The sequence below is a fragment of the Vipera berus genome, assembly GCF_964194415.1.
Source record: "Vipera berus genome assembly, chromosome: 2".
In the NCBI taxonomy this organism is placed as follows: domain Eukaryota; kingdom Metazoa; phylum Chordata; class Lepidosauria; order Squamata; family Viperidae; genus Vipera; species Vipera berus.
Genome location: NC_138203.1, coordinates 177,887,110 through 177,911,871, shown reverse-complemented (window position 1 = coordinate 177,911,871; position 24,762 = coordinate 177,887,110). Strand labels below are relative to the sequence as shown.

Genomic DNA, 24,762 nt, shown 5'->3' with positions numbered 1-24,762 from the left:
TTGACAGAGTCAAATTCTTTTTTAAATCAGTAAAGTTAATGATCACCTGTATTTGATACTCCTTATTCTGTTCAGTGATATTTCATAGTAGAAGATCTGTTCACTGCACAAGCGACCTTGTCTGAGAAGAAATATTATATAATAAATAATATGGATGATGGTTATGTGTGTAGATGGTTGGGAAAATAAAGATGCATCCAATTCAAACAATGAATGACATACAGGCTTAATATATGGGCCATATTATGTTTACTACCCATCACTGAATTTTGATGAAGTGGTGCAATTCATATTTGTTTCTTGCCAAGTACTGTAAAATTCATTCATTAACTGATACCCTCTGCACAGCCAAGTCATTACTGATATGGTATAACATAATGGTTCAAAGCTAATGTGATGCCAGGAGCATCAATATTTCCTGGAAATCCCCAATTTAAATGCTTCCTTAAATTTGGTTCGAGTGATTCTTTTCAATCTCAAGAGTACAGTATATTGATGCCTTTCATACCAAAAGCCATTTGAGCATGGTAGAATTTTGGCTAAATGAGAAGGTAGCATCCGTCCTCTTGCCAGGAATAGGGTTTGGCTGCAACCCATTGTGCCGTGCAATTTCTTGCTCTCTCTTCACTGTTCTGAACTCTAGCAAATGGGATTTAAAAGATGCTGAGCTCAGTTCTCCTCTTTACAGTACACATCTAACATGAAGTAATCATGAAACATTCATTATATTCAACTACATTGCTCATCTGGAGGGAATGGGGCCTTTTGCATTTTTAATTTCCTCCCCATTAAGATCTCATGAAAGAATGATCCCTTGCTCAGAGTTCTTTAATTAGTTCCTTTTATACATCTCCAGTTGGCCTGCTCCAATTCATCTAGGAGAATTTTGGAAACAATCCTCCATATTGCTGCATGTTGAGAATATGCAACCAGAACAAAAAGCAGGGGGAGGCTTGAGAAAGGAAAAAAAAATATTTGCAACTTACCTCTCTTTGTACAGAAATTCTAGTTTGGGATCACGGGCAAAGTTACAGAAAAGTCTTCAGTGCCATCTATTCATCATCCAAATTTTTGCAGCCAAGATACAGTAACCTTAATTTTAAAAAGCTAGTATTATTTAGAACTGAATAGCAGGAAAAATCACAACAATAAAAAAGAAATTTGGAGCATAGCTGAATTGTGCAAATTTCCCATTGGAAATATAGTGATGGTTTTGGGTAACTTTAAAGGAGGATTAGAAAATTTGGCCCCTGAACTCAGCACAGTAGCATTGGTGGGGGCTGTGAAAATGGGAAGGTCGCCACCGCTGCTCTGTGCTTTGCCCACTCACTCACCCGCCGGGCTCTCCCTGCAACCGCTCCTGGCGAGTTCTCCCTGTGGCGAGTTGGCTGTATGGAGTTGTCCTACAGCCAAGCTGACCGTGGCGAATTATCCTACCTAGACCCTGTCAGAAAAGAAGGCTGGACTAGCCAAAGTCTTAATTAGGCCAACTTATGTTTTTATAAGGGACGCGGTGGCTCAGTGGGTTAGGACGCTGAGCTTGTCGATCAGAAGGTCGGCAGTTTTGGTGGGTCGAATCCCGAGTGCTGCGTAGCAGAGTGAGCACCTGTTACTCATCCCAGCCTCTGCCAACCTAGCAGTTCGAAAGCACGTAAAAATGCAAGTAGAAAAATAGGGACCACTCCGGTGGGAAGGTAACAGCGTTCTGTGCGCCTTTGGCGTCTAGTCATGCCGGCCACATGACTACGGAGACGTCCTTCGGCTTTGAAACGGAGATGAGCACCGGCCCCTAGAGTTGGAAACGACTAGCACGCATGTGCGGGGGAACCTTTACCTTTACCTATGTTTTTATAAATGATAAAGCTTTTTATGATTCCCAATGCCACAGTCAGCAATCAATAGACCAAAGAACTGAAAGTGTCTGTGGAGACTATATGTCCATGAAGTTATGAGGAATCAAACTTAACGCAAAGGATTATTATACTATGGGAAGGAATTTTCCAACTTCATTATGCAGACACAGACACGTTCAGAAATCTAGAGAGGTTCTGGACATTTCCAGTTTTTAACGTTCCTATCTATAACTAAAAATTGTATCAGAGGAAGAATGAAGACCTAATTTCAATATTAAACAAAAAAATCCAGTTAGCTGAGGTCCAAAATTGAGCCTTTCTTTGAAGCTCAGGCTGGATGACCATCTCCCCAAAGTCCACTTTAACTGCCTCTATTGAGAAAGGTGGCTCAGTGGGTTAGGACACTGAGCTTGTCGATCAGAAGGTTGGCAGTTTGGTGGATCAAATCCCGAGTGCCGCGTAGCAGAGTGAGCGCCTGTTACTTGTCCCAGCTTCTGCCAACCTAGCAGTTCGAAAGCACGTAAAAATGCAAGTAGAAAAATAGGGACCCACTACGGTGGGAAGGTAACAGCGTTCTGGGTGCCTTTGGCGTCTAGTCATGCCGACCACAAGACCATGGAGATGTCCTTGGACAAGTGCTGGCTCTTCGGCTTTGAAACGGAGATGAGCACCGGCCCCTAGAGTCGGAAACGACTAGCACGCATGTGCGGGGGAACCTTTACCTTTTACCTTTATTGAGAAAGGGTCACTGAAAATGAATGTAGTTTTCCAGGACTTAGAAGGACCTTTGGCAACTGAAACTGAAGGGGGAAAAATCGTATCATGAATTGAAGTGGCATTAAATTGCCTTTGCATTCCCATATAATACCAATGTCATTTTAGTGCTTGCTTTCCGATACAACTAAGGCTACAAATTAAAGCCATGTGCTTATTGATGGACTGGGATACATCTACGCAACATTACACTTTAAACATGTGACCGATTAATACAAAGCCCTTCCCAGACTAGCCCTGAAATACATTTATAGCACCTTTGTTTTCATAGACACTAAATCTCATAGCCAATCATTTAGAAATGTGAAATTTACTGTTCACCTGATTCTATTTTTACCTTCAAACAGAAACAAAGGAACCAGTAGGAAGCAGTTTGAAAGTCAACTTCTGTGTTTTATGTTCCATCAGTTCAAGGACATTTAATCATCAGAAGGGCAGAAATTAAGAGCCTCCTAAGGGCACCACACCCCCGCTGCTCCGTCTTCCGTGTACCCTGTTTTGCTTTTCTGATACACATGGAATTCTTTCTCTGTTGCAAGGGAAGTCGGGAAGATAAAGTTTACCCTTCCACAAGTAAACGGTCCCTTTTAATGGTCTTGTTGATACTCTGATCACTATCTTGCTTATGCAGATCTTGCCTGTCAGAGAGGCATACGGTAAACAGAGACAAGTGGGTAGGTGGGGGGACATTTTACCACTGTTTACAGCAAATAAGAATCTCCTTGGGGAGGTCTTACCTGTAAAGGAGGCTCAGGTCCAATAAATTAAGCACAGCAGCAGAGCTTCGTGCAGATCCTTCAAGCAAGGACAAGAGATGATCCAGGTTGCGCTGAAGTATATCAGCCCCACTGAGGGGACATTTGGAAAAAACACACAAATTCCAGGATGGATATCCTAAAGGACAGCAACTTGGCCACCACACAAGGTAAATAAGGCATCTTAAATGGTCATTTTCAAGGAGCAAATATTAAAGCAACCAAGTGAGGAAGGAGAGGGGGAGGGGGGGTCCATCCAAATCTTATACGTCTATTTGTGTGGCTTGAGAGCCTGACTGGCAGTCTATTCACTTAGAATGAGCTATGGCATGACAAGACACATTGGATTCTGCTTACTGCAGGGGTTTTTTGTGTTGGCTGAGGGAAACTCAGGTTTTCCCTGTTTTTAAGAGCTGCCGGGGCAACAGCTGTATCTTTGCTACACCTGCCTAATGGTAGAAGCTTTAATCAAGAGGTAGCATGCTTCTCCCAAATGTTGTGCCAAGAATGGAGCACCCCAGAACGTTTTGCAATTTTAAAAAAAGCTGTGACTTGAAGGACAATACCAGTTTCCTGGAAAATACACACATTTGCATGCTTGCAGTGTATTTACAAATATTTTCTTTTGCATGCAAGTAAAGCATTAACTGGGATGCGGTGGCTCAGTGGGTTAGGACACTGAGCTTGTCGATCAGAAGGTCGGCAGTTTGGCGGGTCGAATCCCAAGTGCCGCATAACAGAGTGAGCGCCTGTTACTTGTCCCAGCTTCTGCCAACCTAGCAGTTCGAAAGCACGTAAAAATGCAAGTAGAAAAATAGGGACCCACTACGGTGGGAAGGTAACAGCGTTCCGGGTGCCTTTGGCGTCTAGTCATGCCGGCCACAAGACCATGGAGATGTCGGCTTTGAAACGGCTCTTCGGCTTTGAAACGGAGATGAGCACCGGCCCCTAGAGTCAGAAACGACTAGCACGCATGTGCGGGGGAACCTTTACCTTTACCTTTAAAGCATTAATAGTGTGTAGAATAGCCTAAATCATAAGAGCACAGTAGTTAGAATGCAATACTGCAGGCTAATTCTGCTGACTGCCTCCTGCCAGCAGTTTGGCAGTTCAATTCTTATCGGCTCGAGGTTGACTCGGCCTTCCATCCTTCCGAGATCGGTAAAATGAAGACCCAGATTGTTGGGGGTAATATGTTGACTCTGTAAACTGCTTAGAGAGGGATGTAGAGCACTGTGAAGCAGGACATAACTCTAAGTGCTGTTGCTATTGCTATCTTAAAGTAAAAAACTCAGTTTTTTTTAACCTTATAACAATGTGTTGACAAATTAGAACTGTAAAGCAGAGTTTTAGAAAGGGTTTAAGCCAAGCATGTCGAGCCCATGGGCCATGGGCTGCATGCAACCCTGGATAACTAGTAATGTGGTCCCATAAAACTAATAAAGTTATAAAAAATAAAGTTTGTTATTCATATTTATTTATATTACATATTTTAGATGTGGCCCAAAACAATTCCTCTTCACTCAGTGCGGTCCAGGCAAACCAAAAGTTTGGACACACCTAGTCTAAACAAATGTTTAAGAAATAATATTGATGATGGATATCTCTGCAGCTGGTTGAAAGAAGAAAGATTTAGCTAATTCCTATAATGATTGTCATACACTGGGCTTAATATACTGGGCTACACCACATTGCTTCTCTATCACTGAATTCTGATGAAATGGAGCCACACTATTTGTTATCCAATAATATTCATGCTTTTTTAACTTGCTATAAGGAAAAAAAATCATTACCATGTCTGGTACAGCATGAACAGTAAATCTAAATTTGGAAAAAAAATATAGATTTATCCTAGTTTTCCATTACAGCTATGTTAACTTTTTTAGAAGTTAAAAAAAGTATGGTAAATAATCTATTTGGTTGCAAAATCAGGTTGATACTTGACATTACATGCTAATATTGTTTTGAATATAATCTCCATTAAACTTTCAATGTTCAACCTCAGGCACATCAGTATAGCCAGAGTTAGTTCACTATATTGTACAGGTAATCCTCAACTTAAAACAGTTCATTTAGTGACCATTCCATGTTACAACAGCACTGGAAAAAATGACTTATGATTGTTTTTCACCCTTACAAACTGTTGCAGTATCCCCACCGTGATCAAAATTCATATTCTTTTTTTTTATTGAAAAGTTTTACAATACATTTTATCTTTAACAATCCCTCCCCCCCTCCCGCCACCCTTCCTAACCCTCCCTAACCCTCCCCCCCTCCCCCCTCCCCCCTCCCGGACTTCCCAGAGCTAAATACAAGGTATAAAAGTAAAAACTATCATAAACAACCATATGTCAACAACAATAAACTATTAAATCTATCGCACTCTAGCTCATATAAAATGACTACAAGCAATACTAATATCACAAAAAAAACTTATACAAATGCTAGATGAAACTTTTTGGTCCCATATTTGTTCTGGATATAATCAATCCACTTTTTCCCACTCCATAATATAACGTTGTTGTGAATGGTCTTTCAAATAAGCCGAAATCTTTGCCATTTCCGCCAGGTCAGAAACTTTTAAAGTCCATTCTTCTATAGTCGGCAGTTCCTCCTTCTTCCAATATTGACCTACTAAAAGTCTTGCTGCCGTAATTAAGTTCAACATCAGCTTAGTGTCCACAACAGTAGTATCCGTAATTATTCTTGGCAATTGTCTCATATTTATGACGGTTGCAATGTCCTAGGATCATGTGATCCTCTTTTGTAACCTTCTGCCAAGCAAAGTCAATGGAGATGCTAGATTCACTTAATGGCCGTGTTGCTATCTTAATTACTGCAGTGATTCACTTAACAAGCAAGGTTATAAAATGTGGCAAAACTCACTTAACGACTGTCTCACTTAGCAACAGAAATGTTGGGCTCAATTGTGGTTGAAAGTTCAGGACTACCTGTATATTGTTGCTGGTATTTTTAGAATTTCATGTTTCTTCTGCCTAAATGTTTATTCACCATTCCTCATTCCTTATTATATGGAAGTGGCCCACCTCCAAGTGGGGTCAAGCTTCAAGAATGTCAGTAATAGCTTAGCTAGGGCCCATTCTCCTTTACTAGAAACTGTTGGTATTCCTGTGAGATGAGGTTATTATTATTTCACTTTATATCCAGTCTTTCTAACCACTGAGTTCAACATATATGCAAGATCAATACAATAGGAATTTATTTATTTATTTAATAAATTTATTATCAATCAGTCTCAAGATATTCAATCCAGTCTAGGCTTCCCTACTTTGTCTTCATTCTCCAGAGATCCCAAGCCTATTTAGTATTATGCTGAACTCATAGGAATCTCTATTTTCTATGAAGCCTAAAAGCTTTGGTGCTCTTTCGGCAAAGCCTAAGGAATGTGTTGCACCAGCAAATTTTGATAGTGTAGTAGGCCAGTAATACGGAATCTGAAGTTTTCCCCCTCAAACCTGGGTTGAATCAAATGGAACACGAAGACGTGTAGCAGCCAGTCTATTCAACACAGAATGGACTCATTGGAATGTTGCAGATACACTGGAATAGGAGGAAATCTTGTTTTCAAGGTGTAGAGAGGAAGCTCTTATTTTTGTTGTCTCATGAGCTAAGTGGAGCTAAATTCACTAGAGGTTTGAGCATCATGGCACTCAAAATTAACTCTCTCCTTTTCTCCCTTCTAAGAGCAGACAGCCTATTTGCTTTATAAATACCAGCCCCTTTCGTTCTTTCTCCTCATTTAATGGGATAAAAGTTGAGTAATCTCCGCCCAGTTTTTATTTCTTCTTAACCAATGAAATACAACAATAGTTACAAATTGTGGTCACGGTCGGATCTTGAGAGGAGTTGCAATTGTATACTCAATCGATCAGAATAGAGTTGGAAGAGACCTTGGAGGTGTTCTAGTCCAACACCCTGCTCAAGCAGGAGACCCTATACCGGAAAAGTGGCTGTCCATTCTCTTCTTAAAGCCTCCAGTGATGGAGCACCCACCACTTCTGAAGACAAACTGTTCCACTGGTTAATTCTCCTCACTGTTAGGAAGTTTCTGCTTAATTCCAGATTGCTTCTCTCCTGGATTAATTTCCATCCATTGTTTCTTGTCCTGCCCTCTGGTGCTTTGGAAAATAAGTTGACCCCCTCTTGTTTGTGGCAGCCCCTCAAATATTGGAATACTGCTACCATGGTTCCCGAAAATAAGACCCGTTTTTTTTTTTGCCACCAAAAGAGGCACCAGGTCTTATTTTTTTTGGGGGGGGGGTGTCTTTTCCACTCACTTCGTAGCAGTGACAACGATAGCCTTACCCAGCCGGCCCACTTCTTCTATGGCTAAAGGAGCAGTTTCCTTAGCCAAAAAAGCTAATACAGTCCTTGGTTATATAAACAGAGGCACAGAATCAAAATCACATGAAGTATTAGTACAGCTTTATAAAGCTTTAGTAAGGCCACACCTGGAATACTGCAGCTGAGCACCGAGCTATGGAATCCATAGTTTGGTTCTCGGCTACACAGGCCTTCCAGAAAGGCCTCTGCAGGCTGAGCTCCATTCTCAGCTGTAGAATGAAGCTGCTCCTTCCTGCGAGGCAAGTGTTGGTCCATGGGAGGCCTGGCTGCAATGGTATGCTCCACCCCACACCCCTACCCTAGCTTGATTTTTAGCTGTGCGCCTCGTGCCAAAACTAGGGTTTATTTGGGGGGTAGGGTTTATATTAGGCCCATGCCAAAAAATAAAGCTAGGGCTTATTTTCGGGGTAGGTCTTATTTTCAGAGAAACACAATATCATGTCACCCCCTAGTCCTTTTCTCTAGACTAGTCATACCCAATTCTTGCAACCGTTCTTCATATGTTTTTGTTTCCAGGCCTTTAATCATCTTAGTTGCTCTTCTTTGCACTTTTTTTTTCAAAATCTCAACATTCTTTTTTGTAATGTGGTATCAAAATTGGATGCAGTATTCCAGGTGTGGCCTTACTAAGGCTTTATAAAACGGTACTAATATTTCACGTGATTTTGATCGTGCCTCCGTTTATACAACCAAGGATTGTATTAGCTTTTTTGGCTGCTGCCGCACACTGCTCACTCATTTTTAAGTGATTGTCCACTAGGACTCCAAGGTCCCTCTCACAGTTACTCAACTGCTATCTCTATGAAAGAAACACTTTATTTAAAAAATATAGAGATGGAGTCTTTTTAGCCAACCCCAAACCCATTCTAATATATTTTGTAAGAAAGTTTTGGGCGTTTGAGGAAGAGGACTTCTTATCCATGAACGCTTTTGTATGCACTGTGATGCAGTGACTAGAATGCAGTATTGTAGGTTATTTCTGCTGATTGCCGATTGCCAGCAGTGCAGCAGTTCAAATATCACCAGGCTCAAGGTTGACTCAGCCTTCCACCCTTCCAAAGTTGGTAAAATGAGGGCCCAGATTGTTGGGGAAAATATGCTGATTCTGTAAACCGCTTAGAGAGGGCTGTAAAGCAGTGTGAAGCGGTATGTAAGTCTAAGTGCTATTGCTATTATATAGCCTTCTAGATATTGCTGGAGCAGCGTTCCCAAGAGATTCAGGTACCATGCCCAATATTATTGTAAGGGATGATGGACAGTGAACTTCTACTAGGCCTGGAGATGCATGTGTTGGCTGTGCTGTGATAAACTAATTAATGTGACTGAATATTCCAACAGATTTTATTTTACTTTTTTATTTATGAGAGATGTTTTTTATTTATGAGAGATGTTAGACACACGTAGGATATAGGCAATGCCAGAAACTTTCCTTTCCAACATATTTCACAATGTACAAGGTTTGTCTGCCAAATGGGGTCACAAAGAACTTTAGAAAGTAAAGAACTCAGCAATTATTCATTCCTGACCTGGTCTCTCTTTCTGAAGTTTATTGCATATTTAATATGAGCCAGCTAACCTAACACTGTTAGAATCAACAAATCCAATACACAGAAGTGCAGGAATTGCAGTGTAATGTATTGGGCCTGTTTTACTTGAACTGTACCATGTGTGTTTTGAATGCTGTTGAGATTGCTTAATCAGGGAGTTGGGTAACGGTCACCAGCTCCTCAGACAAGCAGTCTCCAGGACCATCATTGGTTGGCTCTAGGGTGGCAATAAGCTCCTTCAAATCTATTGGCCCCCAACTAGTGGCCAGAGTATAAATAGCTGCATAGAATCCTTGGTTAACAGTTCAGTTCCTGCATTCAATAAAGCATGTTCCTGCCTGAACTCTCTCGCCTCGTCTCCTGCTTGCTGCAAAGAATCCAGGACTCAACATGCAGAATGTAATGTTATTTAAGCAAATGAATAAATAGAAGTTCTTATCCCGTTACCAAGAAAACTACAGGGACTTATCCAGGCAATTGCCAGGAGTCAGTGCAGACTCAAAGGGACGCACACACTTTCCCTGTAGCCTACATTTTTAAAGAGGTCACAGCTAAACAGTACTTTCTAACAATGGCCCAGGTTTTCCTCCAGGGGGAGCACAATGATAACTGAGGAAGTGAATATGCCACTGGCATACCATAAAGCCTTTTTGTTTATTTTAATGCAGGGATGTTTGGTTTAGTCTTTCAAAAGGTTCAGGTGATCAAATAAATGCATGTTGTGATGGTCTAATGCTACAGTGTTTTTTTCCCTAGCACAATTTACATACCCACCCCATAGCAAGGCTGCTGACATCCTCTCCAATCTGCTTTCCTCTAGGATTCTGGATAAGATATTTTCCTATCCGGTGTAGCAGCTGTTTGTTCTTAAAAATTTCTATATTGATCTTCAGTACCCCAGGCCTCTACCTTGCTCTTTTAGGTACCAACCTCCCTTGCCATCCTCTGCTGCTTTTCGAAGTCCATTGCTTTCCATTTTCTTGGAGCAGAGTTTAGTTCTTTTTTTCCCCCCTGGCATGAGTGGTATTGGCACTGAAGATTGGAATGAATCAAATTCAGAAACTGTTTCCCCAGAATTGTTAATAATAATGGCAGATTCATCTTGCTAACACTTAGCATTCTGTTAGCACATGTTATAACACTCTTGCATTATTAAGTTGTGCTGCAGAGAATCCACAGAAATAGAAGGCATTCACGGATGTCAGCTGCTCCGGCTGAGTGTTGAAAATGAAGAGTAGCAAGTGAGAATCAAATGCAAAAATCATCTGGAAGATTCACATTATCTTGTAATGATGGCTTTAATTATAAATATCAAATTTCAAAATATGTGCATTGTACCCCTCTACACTGCAGGAAGTTTCACTTTCAGCCAGTTCATAGTTTTCTGATTTTTTTTCTTTCTTTCCATGATTCTAAACTGCTGCTCCGCCTTCTCCACCAGCTGGACTATATTATTTTGATGAAATCTGATGGATATTACATTACAGGATTCAAAATAGATTCCCAACTCTCAAGAACATTAGCAGCAGTTGACACATAATGTGAAACTGCCATAATAGGTCCATCAGCAAGTCCTTTACATTCACTACATAGTTACCGTATCTATCCTGAGCAGATACTTTTGCACTTGATTGTTATTTGCTCATCTTTTCCTTTTCCCACCCTCCACCCCCACCCAGCCCTGTGTTTGTATAGCTGACACTAATAGCTCTGTACTGGCGTTTCTATTTTGGTAGTTTTCCTCCTCTGCAGTACAACAGTAATGTAACAATGCTATAAATTGCTAAAGCACAGGTGTTAAATGAATACTAAACATTTGCATCACTTCATGGGTAGCTTTTATGAAGAAGTCTGGGAAAATAGATTTGAATACCTAGCAAATGAAAACTTACAAGACTAAACCAGTGGTGGGATTCAAATATGTGAACAACCAGTTCTCTGTGTGGATGCCGCTTCCAGAAGTCCATTCTGGGCTTGGGTAACAAAAAATTAGCTACTGGTTCTGCTGAAGTGGTGTGAACTGGCTGAATCCCACCACTAGACTAAACCCTTGTAAGGTTACGGGCCCTTGGCAAAACTTGGAAAATCATAAAAAAAATCCAATCATGAAAACTGAAGCAGAGGCTTCTTAAAGGTGCAGCACTTTATTTTCGATTGAAATAAGTCCTGGGTGGGAACACAATCTGAACTCTGGCAACAATTGCATTCAGAAGTGCCACACCTTGGAAAGTTAGTAGCATTGCTTTGTTAGCCAATGAAAATCAGACAACAGAGTCATTACATTATTAGGAAGACATCAATCATTCGTGTACACTCCCTTGTTCCCTCCTTCAGTACATCCCATCCATGTACATGTTTCCCAGGCTTGCATGATTTTTTTTTCCTGATGCAAAAGCTGATTACAGAAGCGAGATAGCAATAGTTAGGCTAAACAATTTCTTTTTGTTCCAGTTACAGAACCCTTCATCCTCATTTACAACAAAGAATGTCCACCCAGTTCCAGGGCCTTGCAAATCAAACTAATATCACATCCACAAACTTTTAGTTTCACCTTTAAATAATGTGTAGTATCTCTTATCAACTGTATTTTCAACTTCTTTTAGAGATGGAAGGAATTAGTATTACCCAATTATTACAAACTACATTGTTGTTTTGGGTATACTCTTATTTTCTTCTCCATTTCTATCGAGTCACGTATACAACATGAGAGACCAAGCTGGAACAATGTTCATTTGAGAGGCAGCTTACTTCCATAAACAGTGCAAAAGGCAAGCACATCTATGGCACATATGCCATTATTGGTGGAGATAGTGGTTGCGTTCTAGCTGCACTTCAAGAAAATCAAGATAAAGTACAACATGGCCACATCATTCAGCCAGATCGAGCAGAACTATGGCCGCATTTTTAATAAGAAAGAGAAAAAATCATTCCATGAAATAAAATAAAATGTTTACTGCCCCCATCTAAAAGACAGCCATTGTTCATGTACATTCTCAGAAAGGGAGATTGGGTCATAAAAACTAAAGAAATCCAAGAATATTTGAAAAGCTGAAACAGAAAACTGTAGATTTTGAGATATGTTGCATATCTCATATCTTATTGTACCAAGTCGCCTTTCCCCCCCAACAAATCAAAATGTAAGGTTAGTTAGAGATGAAAACTAATCTGATCAACACTACCTATGTTCATTATATTTATAAGATTTAGTCAAATTTCCATCCTATATTTTCTATTGCAAGAAGCCCCAAATTCTATCTTGAGGAATCAACAGTTACTTTTGGATATTTTGTTCAGCATGCAGAATAGGGGACATGGTATAACTTGGCTCAAGACAGGATCATCATCTGCCTGGCTGGCTGCTCCCAGATCCTGAGCGTTCCTAGGAAAAATAAAAATGATTAGCCTCGCCTGCTTGATTCCCCCCATGCTGCAAGTACCTTTTGAGAAGCCTTTCTCTGGAACCTGGACTGGCTTGCATTATCAGGGTCAGCATTTGAGGTAGGCCAGACCAGGAAAACAACTCCAAAAGTCCATGTTCATTGAGATTGGCTGTAGCAACAGAATCCTGAAAGCCCGAGTGGGTTTTCCCTCCCTTCTATACCCCAGGGAGCCAGTCTGAGTCTCTTCCTAATGTTTTGCTTCTTTCTTAGATCTGAAGAATATTTTTACAGGTTGCTGCAACCATGTCGGCATAGTTTCTCCAAAAATGTCGCTGTGGTGGTTGATTATTTCATGGGAACAGTCCATTCCCATTGCTAGTTTCTGTACATTAAAGACAGGATTTTATTTAACCATTTGTTTATTTTGAAGATGTGTATGGTCATGCATCTTCGAGGGCAACTCTGGGTAGCTTACAATAATAAAAAAAAACCTACAGAAACATAAAAACCACAAAACCATTCAACAACCAGGCCAAAACGCCCTCTCTCTATCCCAGTGTCTAGTCTTGAGCCAGGTCTTGGTCGCCTTCTGGAAAGCTACAAGGGTTGGAGCTTGGCAGGTTGCAGCGGGAAGACATTCCCTAATTAGGGTAGCCACAGAAAAAGAACACTTTGTTGTGATTCAGGGTCAGCCTGTGGGTTCGGCAGTTGGGTCAGACGACTCAGAGGAGGAGGGGGGTGTTGAAGAGCTTGCTGAGGGGGTTGAAGATCTTGCTGATGAGAGCCCTCAGCCAGGCCCCTCCCACCTGGTCACGATGGAGACCCAGCTGTGTGAGCCTGACAGCGTGGATGAAGATGACCCACAGCTGGCCCTGTTCAAGGACGCCCGACGCAGGAGGCAGTCAATCAGGAGTAAACAGAGGAAGGCAATGGGGCACCTCGGAAGGAGGCAGAGAGAAGCCATGCCCTGAACTGTATAAAAGGGGAATGCGTGGGAGGGCTGGTTTGCTGAAGGCAACCGCTTGATTAGTTCCTGTTTCATAGCTCCTGTTTCATGGTTGGTGTCTTGTTTTGCTCTGTTTTATGTTAATAAATTTGGCAGGCTTAATTCCAGCCTCTTGCCATTTGTAAAGGGGTTGTCCCTGCCTTTTCTGCAGGGCCGGTAGCAGGCTGGTACAGAACACACTTCCAAGGTCCTGTTACATGGGAACATTTTAGAGAAAGGACATGGGACATGTCTATCTCTAGCCAATCTGGTAAAACAAGCAGATATTCTCAGGGAGAAGCAATCCCAGTGATAACTTGGTTTCCTGCCCTGTAGGGCTTTAAAGGTGATAACCAATACCTTGAATTGCATGCAAATGTAACTGGGAGCCAGGACAGATCACACTACAAAAGTATAGCATGGGCAAACCTAGAAGCACCTAGCCTTGTCCACACTGATATATTCTGGACCAGTGGTGGCTTCCTGGTGATCTTCAAAGGAAGCCCCATGTAGAGCATTTCCCAGGAGATCCTGATTTCAAATTCAGAATGAGTTTAAGCTCCCTGCCAGAGTCACATAAAGGACCTGGCAACATATGCAGGAGATGGGAGATTACAGATTTGCCTTACGCGTTCCATTCCCAGATTATCCCTCTCCCTTCTTCCCCTTTCTCTCTGCTGACATTTTTCACCTTTCTTCTCCTTCTTTGTGCCTAGCACACGCTGTCCTTTTCTCCTAGCTCAAAGAAAGCAATGTTCCATGGCTCTTTTCTTTAATTTCTTTTGGGCACTGCAGAGTAACGTTACAGCACCTCTGTTTCTCTAGGAAGCATCTAAGGGAGTAGGTGGGGAGGAAGAGAAAGAAGAAATGGGAAGGACAAGGGACCGATGCAAAAAGATACAAGGATTTCCAACGTGGAAAGACTTTGGGCTATGCAGTCCTAATAGCACCAAATTTTTCCTATTAGATAATATAGCTATAATGTCTTACCTCTTGTTGCTTTCATTCTCTCTCAGAGAAAAATGTGCTTGTGTCCGTCCTTGTAGAGTCTGAATTTCTGCAGTGCTCAGAACAGTCCAGAGCTATGTTACAGTGAACTTTTTCACTGTAAACTAAAAGATTTGTGGATGGAAAGCTTCATCTTCTGAAGCATCTTGACAATCTTGTATTTGACACAGGTATTTGCTGTGTTGACTGACTATAAAATATTCTTTTATAGCCATTTTGAGAAATATATTGTGATTATCCTTTAGATAAATAAAGCCCATTTTTAAAAAATATAGCATCATATTCAGTATTGGACCCTGCCATAGTGAAAATCTTTTATTGCGCTACGCTTCAATTTCTAACAGGTATTCTGATTGGTAAGACCAACTACCTAATGAATGAAATGGAAGCTTAAGAGCAAATGGCAAATTACTGTTTATCATTTTAAACACAGGGTTCCCCCCCCCCATACTTGTCAAGCAGCATTAAGCAAGCTGTCAGATAGTAGATAAATTGCACTCAACATAATGTCTTTATTCTACAGAGACAGTTAATCCAATTAAACAACCTGTGCAGATCATTGCCAAAGCTGGGATAGGGGATAGTAATCCAGCTTCCTGCCGAGGCTGCAGTGTATTTGTGGACCAGAGCAAAATCCCCAAGCTGAATAATCATCAGGACTCTCATGAGCAGTTCCTTGGCAACTCTAGGAAAGAGCTAAAGAAACTAGCAAGGGAAGGATGTTGGGCTGGAAGCCATACCCTGAGAGCAAAGGCTTACCAGCACATTATCCAAGAAATACCATGTCGGCTAATGACTGCTGATGCCTTCGTCTACCGAGATGTTGCCAGCAAGTTATTTGGAAACCAGAGTGAAAGTTTGGATCCCTTGCCTGAATTCCTGGAAGGAAGCATCATGCCTGAATACTGCCTCAGTCCAGAAGGGATAACAGCTTTGAAGAAAATACTTATCTGCATTTCCAATCTGTACCCTGAGATTACTTACTGTCCTTTGCTCCCAGCTGTGATTGCTCTGCTTCTCCATTACAGCCAAGATGAGGCCCAATGCTTTGAGTTGACTTGCCGACTCCTCTACTCCAAGGCTCCCCACACCACCTACATAGACCAGTCCTTCCTGGCTCATGAGGCCTCCTGCATGACCTTTGGGGACTTAGCCAATAAGCACTGCCCAGCTGCTCATCAACTGATAGCAAGTTCATCAGACATCTTGGAGGTGTACTCTGAGTGGCTGGTGTGGCTCTTTGATGATCTTCCCTTTAATTATGTCATTCGCATCTTTGACGTGTATCTCTTGGAGGGGCAAAAAGTCCTTTACCGCATTGCTCTGGCACTGCTGAAGCAATACCGGCTCTTTATGACCTCAAGAGGACAAGAGGTGGTTGACATCAAGGGAAGCTTGCAGGCTTTCCTGTGGGACATTCATGAATACTTGGCACCTGAAAAGCTTTTAGAGAAAGCATTTGGCATCCGACTTTTCTCCCGCAAAGAAATCTGGCTTCTTCAGATGGCTAACCGGAAGGCTCTGGTGGATAAAGGAGTAACAGTGGTGCAGCACAGGTAAAAGACCCCTCTTTACTATATTTTCAGACATGCCATAGCATTTCCAGTTATGAGATGCTATACAATACCACTCTAAATGACTGGAGAACCTAATCAAGTAGAATAACTCATGCAGAGTATTTTCTACCCATCCTATCAATCACAGTAAAATATGCCTTCCCCCACAGAGAGATTCTAGTCTACAACTGCCATAATCAGTCTGCCCTAAGCACTGTAAGTTTACAGACCTCATAAAACATATTAGATAATCATGTCAGTAGGTAGTACTAGTCATCTATGAAGTTTCTAAAAAGTATAACAACAAATTTGAGCCATGTTAGATTTATAACAGCTTTGTAAAAAAATGTAGAAATAAGCATGAGGATACATCAATAATAGCCCTGAAAGCAAATTGGTTTAAATTTCCATGAGTTTTAACAATGTCATATGCAATCTACCATTGGGGTCTGCATTTACTGTAGGTATATGGTTTAAGCCTTACTGTGCTTTATATTTCTCTGAGTTATATCAGAACTTAAGAGTAGGATTTCGTTTTAGCCAGACCTCATTGCTAAGTCTGAATTATAGAACATGGGCTTCCAAAGCCCATTCCTGACAGCAGATGTTTTTTTTTCCAAAAGAACATACAGAACTAATATCAAGGTCCGACCCCAAGGCTTCAGGATCTGCCCCGTGCAAAGCTGGAGTGTTGCTTCCAGAATCTCTCCAGTAGTTGCAATTGAATAATCAGCCTAACTGTATTTAGCTCATAACTGGAAGGATGATATTTAAAAATTCCCTATGTGCTAAGACTAGTCACACTCTGACTGACTGCTGATGAATCCATCACCAATAGTAACACTCTTATCCTGTTTTCTGATTTTATGCTTATTTTGTTTCTAATATGTTTTATTTTGAAGATTGGTCTGTGAGTGCAATATATTACATTTAATTGAGAAGTGTGTTCTCCTCCTGCCCCACTTTTCTCCTGGTCTTGTCCCCATTTTGGAGTACGACTGCCAGCATACCATTAATGGTCAAGTGGCCTGAAAAAGTGTGTCTGGTGGGGAGGGGGGAGGCACCAACATTATAGCAGAATCCATCTGCCTTTTAGATTGGTGCTCCCTCTCTTGAGTGGGATGCAAATGCATGGGCACTTTCCCAGATAAATGAAATGGACATTTCGATCATTAGCATTGGCAAGATGCGCCATGCTTAAAATCACCTCTAATATCAGATTCGGCATCAATTCCTGAAACCTAAAGACACTGAACATCTGTAAAGTAAAGTAAACTTAATTTCAGTGCTGGGAATAATAGATTGTCTAAGGGAGGTTGTCTACTTTACATGTATATGCATATATTTGTGTATGTGGAGGGGGGGAGGGAAGTATTTCTATCCCAGAAGTCTTGAAAATAACTAATATCCACCTCTGATACAAGAGGGCACACTGATAGCAAAGGGCAAGATGGATGGAAAGTAATCAAGCAGAAAAGTAACCTAGAACTAAGGAGAAATTTCCTAACAGTGAGAACTATTAACCAATGCTCCTTCTTGAGCAGGGGTTGGAGTAGAAGACCTCCAAGGTCCCTTCCAACTCTGTTATTCTGTTAATATGACAGCTTTCATTAAAACAATGAGCAACCATCTCTTAACACAGTTCTGGTTTGAAGAGCGTATGATATCTTATGCTTCATCCAAAGATGACCCAGAAGGAAAACCAGTCGGGTTTCAGGCCCGGGTACAGCACGGAGACGGCATTGGTCGCGCTGGTGGATGATCTCTGGCGGGCCCAGGATAGGGGTTATTCCTCTGTCCTGGTCGTATTAGATCTCTCAGCGGCTTTTGATACTATCGACCATGGTATCTTGCTGCGACGTCTTGGGGGGTTGGGAGTGGGAGGCACCGTTTTACGGTGGTTCTCCTCCTACCTCTCGGGCCATTCGCAGATGGTGTTGGCAGGAGGGCAGAGGTCAACCCCGAGGCCCCTTAGTTGTGGGGTGCCCCAGGGGTTGGTCCTCTCTCCCCTCCTGTTCAACATCTATATGAAGCCACTGGGCAAGATCATCCGTGGTTTCGGGGTGAGGTATCATCAATATGCTGATGATACCCAGCTTTTCATCTCCACCCCGAACCAACCCAGTGATGCCCTCGACGTAATGTCCCACTGCCTGGAAGCGGTACGAATCTGGATGGGGAAGAACAGGCTCCAGCTCAACCCGGCCAAGACTGAGTGGCTCTACGTACCGGCATCTTGTTTAGTCCAAGAGGTTCCATCTTTGGTTATGGGAGGAGAGGTGTTACCTCCCGTTGATAGGGCGTACAACTTAGGCATCCTCCTGGATACACGACTCAGTTTTGAAGATCATATAGGAGTTGTGGCCAGGGGGGCTTTTGCCCAGGTTCGCCTGGTGCGCCAGTTGCGCCCCTATCTGGACCGAGATGCTCTATGTACGGTCACTCATGCGCTCGTTACCTCCCATATAGATTACTGCAATGCTCTCTACATGGGGCTGTTCTTGAAGACCACCCAGAGGCTCCAGCTGGTGCAGAATGCGGCCGCGCGGGTTGTGATGGGAGTATCCCGATACTCCCATATTACACCCCTCCTGCGTGAGCTGCATTGGTTACCGGTTGCCCTCCGGGTGAGATTTAAGGTGCTGGTTCTTACCTATAAAGCCCTACATGGCTTAGGCCCGGGATATTTGCAGGACCGTCTGCTGCCAGGAACGATTTCCCATCGCCCGGTGCACTCACACAGGGAGGGCCTCCTCAGGGTGCCGTCGGCTAGACAATGTCGGCTGGCAACCCCCAGGGGAAGGGCCTTCTCTGTGGGGGCACCTGCCCTGTGGAATCAGTTTCCCCTTGAGCTCCGGATGGCCCCGGATCTCCGGTCCTTTCATCGCGACCTCAAAACATTTCTTTTCCATCAGGCTGACCTGGACTGACGATCGGTTTGTTTTTTTTAAAAAAAATGCTTTTAATATTTTATCACTGGGGCTTGTTAGTTTAATCTTTTTTAACATTTGTATTATTGTGTTTTATTGTTGTTAGCCGCCCTGAGTCCTTCGGGAGATAGGGCGGCATATAAGTCCCAATAATAAATAAATAAATAAATAAAATGTAGTTGTAAATGTAAAAAGAATAAGGAAAGCTGAACAACCAGCAGATCACATGACCATCCTTGCTCTAAAATAAGTCCCAGAGTTTATGGCCATTGTGTGTCCTGTACCATTGCAGTTCCAGGATGTAATATATCAGCAGCTGTTCCTGCTTGAGAATTACTTGCAAAAAGTGCCTTCTCTATCCTAAAAGTCAATCTCTTTGGAATTATAGTTTGATTAGAGTGACTCTTTTCTTTTCCCATTGCACAGACAACCATTCCACCTCATTGTGAATGCACATAATTTTAGTTCCACCATTGTTAAAGCTGAAGAAATGCGCATTGTGTGGTCCTGGATCCCAGAACGATTTTCTTTATACCCACCTGTTCTTTTATTCTCAACTTCTGAAAATGGATACAGCTTGCGAAGGTAAGGGCCATATTTTCATAGTATAGCCAAAATGTGACACTTATTAAGGCAAATAATAAACTGAACAGTGCTATAAAAGTTAGACCAGTTAAAGAATTAGCACAAGGAACTGAATAGAACATTAGAAACAAGAGCATCGTATTTTACGGAGTAATAGGTTTGGCAGTTACAAAGATTATAAAATCTCCATGTTCCAAGTGATCAAAATCAAAGAAACCAAGTTTAGTCTAAAATTCTAATGCAGTCAGTATACTGATGTGCTTTTAAAAAAAGTCACCTTAAACAATTGTGGAGGATTTAATATTTATTCATACAGTCCATTTAAGTGCTTATAATACTGACACTATAATTGGTCTTGGCATAGCTGAGAACTCCACATATTTAACTAAAGACAAGTACAGTGTTCACAATGAATGGACAAGGCAGTTCTAGATCTTCATAAAACGAAGCACTTGGGAAGCTTACTAAAAAAAATTTAAAGACTGAGCAAACATTCAGAATAAGAATTATGGTTTATGCACCTTCCTTAAACTCAAATGAGGGCCAAGTATCCTGTGATTCTTAAATGTCACCCTCTTTGGCTCCAGTATTTGGGAGTTCTTGATCTTTTCCTGGAATGATCTTGGATTATGGCATAGCTAAAAAATAAACTGGGAAACTGTGAGAGTGTCTGAATCCAATCTTTTAGGTAGAAAAGCACAGAAAAGGATGCCAAGGTGACCAATTCCTTATATTTGGGAGTTCTTAGTGTAGTGTTGTTGGACCCCTAAGCCTGAGTGTATGCTTATTAAGGCTGCTTAGTGCTTCAGGATTAACCTTCAGAAAGAGCAGGTGCATGAATACAATATTAGCCTGCAGCATTTTGAAATGTTGTCTACCCACCCACAACAACCTTGGGATAATTTAAAGGTACTATGTTCATGCTCCCTTGAGTTCCAAATCACTTTACAAAGATAATATCCAAAGTGCCGCACAGTCTTAGTGCCTATCCCATCTCTGTTCACTAAACAAATAATAGACTCTTGTGGGCTCAGCGTGGGCTATGAAACCTCTAAGCAATATGCTTCCCAATTTGGATATTTGCTCATCAGAAGCAATTTCCACGTAGAGTGCTCAGACAGTAGCATAGGTAAATTTCTCTGGAAATGTACCCTTTGGCAGAAGACGCAATTAGAAAGCTGCCACTGAAATCAGTGTCTCATTGCTTTCTTTTGAATGATCCTAATCAGCACATATTCAGGACAAATGGGGAGAACACCAGAGAAAATGCAGGGGTAGGATCTTTAAAATTTCCAGCGCCTTGGAACTTTCAAACTTTCAACTTTGAAAAATATAACATGAGAAGACACACACACACACACACACACACACACACAAACAAACACACACAGAGAGAGAAATGGGGTGGGTGGGTTGTGAGGTATTTTTGAAAACAAGTAATACTGAGATTTATCACAACTGGATCTTCAGGTATTAGGTATTTTTCAGGACCTTAACTAGGCAGTCTTCCTAGATATGAGTACTATAACTCCCAAAATTTCTGAAATGCATCAGATTAGAGAAAAATAATCTAAGATGCCAAAAAAAGAGAGAGAGAAAAGTTCAAGAAGTTGATTACCCTGGAGCATGTACTATTTATTTGTTACAACAGTTTTACTCTTCTCCAACTATAGTCTCTCAGAATGGCTTACATAAGATTAGTAAAATCAAAATAGCCTCTAATTTCAGCATTCAGATCTAGAATAGAACTGTCTAAGAAGGAGAAAGAAAAGAGGAAGAAAGAAGCAAACCAAGGCTATCCTTCTTAAACCAGCATATTCTTGCTATGATTAATTTCAAATTGAAATATTCAGGAAATAGCAAATGTCAGATGAGGGAAGGAAGGAGCCAATGGAACGGATCTCTCCTCAAAGCTTGTAGAATAAATTTCTCTCTTTAGCCTGATGGGGCGCACCTTTCCTATGCTTAGATTATTATGAAGTAATACTTTGATTAAAGAAATTTAATGGAAGAACCCCTCTGAGGGAACTTCACAAAGCAGCCCCTCACTTTTAGGCATACCCAGTGCTTCTTTTCTAAAAAAAAGAAAAGGTGCCGGAACTCACAGGTGCTGTCACTGGGAGCGATGCCAGTGTCTTGCTATAGCGTCACCGCCCGTCCTTTGCACCCCCGCCCCTGTGGCTCGGAGCCACATGCCTTGGGGATTCCCCTCCCCATAGGTGCCTTGGGGATTCCCCTCCCTGCAGTTGCCACGCCACGGCCCGTGCTGAGCCCCCACCTGGAGCTGCTCCGAACCCCGACCCAGAGCTGTGTTCCTCGTGGCAGTGGTCTCCGGTGCCAAATATCCTCTTTCCAACCACATCCAGAAAAATTTGTAACAAACATTGGAATTCTCAAGGCCATGTTTGGTATTTCCCAGCAATCTGTTACTGGAAGGAAAAAGCAATCCCTGCTGAGTTACTGATCCCAGAGAAGCATTTGCATGTATGCAGGTATCCTTAGGGTGCCATAGATATGGATGAGAAATATTGGTTGCAAAGTTGGCATTTCTGGATGTAATACAGATATTTTGGACTTATTTTTGTTTCTTTGCATGTTTGATATTTTTAAAAAGGCATATGCTACTGACTACACTTATGCACATATGTAACATCTTTTGAAAGATTGTGACTAAACAAAATTTTAATGTACAGATGATACCACCAGAAATTATTTTAGCCTTTTTAATAAATGATGTTATTGATGTTAAGCTCACCATGGAAAACATCATATATTGTTATGTATATACTAGGTTAATTATTTAAAGACTGAAGTGCAACATAACTAGATTCTAAATAATCTATTTTTCAAAACACACAACAGTCCAAACAGTAAATGTAAAGTCCAAATTAGGAATATTTCATTCTTAAGAATTGTTTAATATAAAGTGGTTTATATACTCTAGTATATACAAAAGATACTATTTGTTTTCTAGCATCAGCTAAATTAGACATATTACATTGAGAAAAATGTTTCTCATTTCTTTCCTGTTACCTTTATTGATTTCATTGCAGAGATGTTAACATAGGAAATAGATTATTTTGTTATCTAATTTTACCTTCCAAAAGACAGAAGCAGATGAAAAATGTGAGGTTCTTTCCTGTTGGCTTTTTTGAATTAGCTGTTTTAGATTCTAAAAGTTTAGTTCCTAAAGAAGAAACCTTGTAAATAATTTTAATGTCCTCCTCTAGTGCATGGTAGGCAACCTTGGCTCTTTTATGACTCAAGGACTTCAACTCCCAGAATTCCTAAGCCAGCATGGCTCAGCTTGGAAACCTCTCTCTTTCCCCTCAGCATGCTGGCTCAGGATTTCTGGAAGTTGAAGTCCACGAGTCATAAAAAACAGCCAAGATTGCCTACTCTTAAAGCCAATAGAGGGAGCTCTTTTTTTGCAAAAAAAAAAAAAGGTGATGGAACGAAAAAAAGCCCTGGGCATACCTAACAAACCATGAGGAAATAGCCTCTTTTCTGATGTTCAGCAATCTTCTGGTGAATCTCCACCAGAGTGAAGTAGCTCACCCTTACTGCTCTTGATTGCTAATATCACAGGAAAAACTCTGGCTTCTTCACAAGAAGCCACTAACGTGAAACAAATCATTCCAGAGATCATAATAGAGATGGCTCAGTAGAGTGAAATGATATGGCTTTGCACTGGCCTACCTCTTATTCTGCCATCCAGAAAGGAGCCTGCAGGGAAGAGGGCAGAAGACATTGAATGAATCAACATTAGCGGTGCTTTGGGGTGTGGCCACCAAAGTTGTAATTTCTTGGCCATGCTGTGAAAGGCATATGTGGGAAATGGCTGAAATCCTGGTAATGATAGAAGACCCATTTATATTAATATTTTGGAATGCCCCCATGCCTGCCCTTAGGATCTTCTCTGCAGTTCACACAGTTCATATAACCAACTGGCCTTTTAGTCATTGGGGGGGGAGGTACCTTCAACTGTGTTCTAGCCATTTTCCTTATACATATTTTCAAAATTGAAGGGAAATATTTAGAAATCCATGTACATTGGGGAGGTACTTTAGCAACAATAGAATAGGAACAGCTTAAGGATGTGTTGGGAGGGGTGGGAAAACCTCATGCCCTCTCAAAAGACGAATCTAAGACATCCTTAATGGTGTGAATATTACAGCTTGGAGCGTCTGATAGTCAAGGTACACCTATATTAAAATTATCACTCTTTTTACAACCACAGTTAAGCTGTCTGATTCCAAACCCAGGAATCTGTGTCAGGATCCTGCATGTGCCATGGAGATTATGATGCATTCAGGTTTTATGTGAGCAATTACCTGCTTCACTTAGCAGAAATTATGGCTTCCAAATGTCCACTTTGCAGTTATTATACAACATGGAACAACATTATCTCATTATTGTTTATACTGTAGATGTATGTATTATGATTTTGAAAAAAAAGTTACAGTTTTTTCTTTTTTCTTTCTTTTTTGGGGGGCGGGGGCGGGAATCACCTTGGTTGAATTGGGTGGCCACTTTTAAATAAAGAAAGGAATACTGGTGGGTCTGAAGGAACAGTTTGGCTTTTCCTTTATGGATTTAACATAACAATGACTTGTTGGCAGTCATTACCAGCTGCTACTCCTCCGGGCATTTTACTGTATGTAGTCATGTCAAACACAAAAACAAGAGGTGCTGGAACAAATTGCTCTGGAAATCCAAAGAGGAAAAGGTTTTATATAGGTGATACTCATTTAGTGACCATTTATGATGGTGATGAAAAAGTAACTTTGTGACCAGTTCTCACATGTATGGCCATGCAGATCTGTAAGGCAAAGAAAGCTTAAGTAACTTCAAAGGGAACAGTCACAGTTTCATTTAAGTGACAGCTTCATTTAACAACTGACTTGCTAGTCCCATCTGTGCTCACTAAACTGCATATAAAGCATCATGAGGCTTAGTTCAAGGGCAGAAGGTAAGAGGTGTGCAGGGCAAGAGGAACTCTCCTGCTATCCTAAAAGAGGAGA

At 41.3% G+C, this 24,762-nt stretch overlaps 1 protein-coding gene across 1 annotated transcript in view; it reads left to right on the top strand.

Annotated features, from left to right (window-relative positions):
- Positions 1-3,512: 3,512 nt before the first annotated feature.
- LOC308661306 (TBC1 domain family member 24-like) overlaps positions 3,513-24,762 on the top strand; it is a gene marked incomplete at both ends in the record, with an annotated part of 29,005 nt that continues 7,755 nt past the window's right edge. Inside the window, 3 exons of the mRNA XM_081316226.1 lie at positions 3,513-3,552; positions 15,191-16,223; positions 19,580-19,738. Of these exons, the coding sequence (XP_081172352.1) occupies positions 3,513-3,552; positions 15,191-16,223; positions 19,580-19,738 (1,232 nt within the window). The remainder of the gene's footprint in view (positions 3,553-15,190; positions 16,224-19,579; positions 19,739-24,762) is intronic.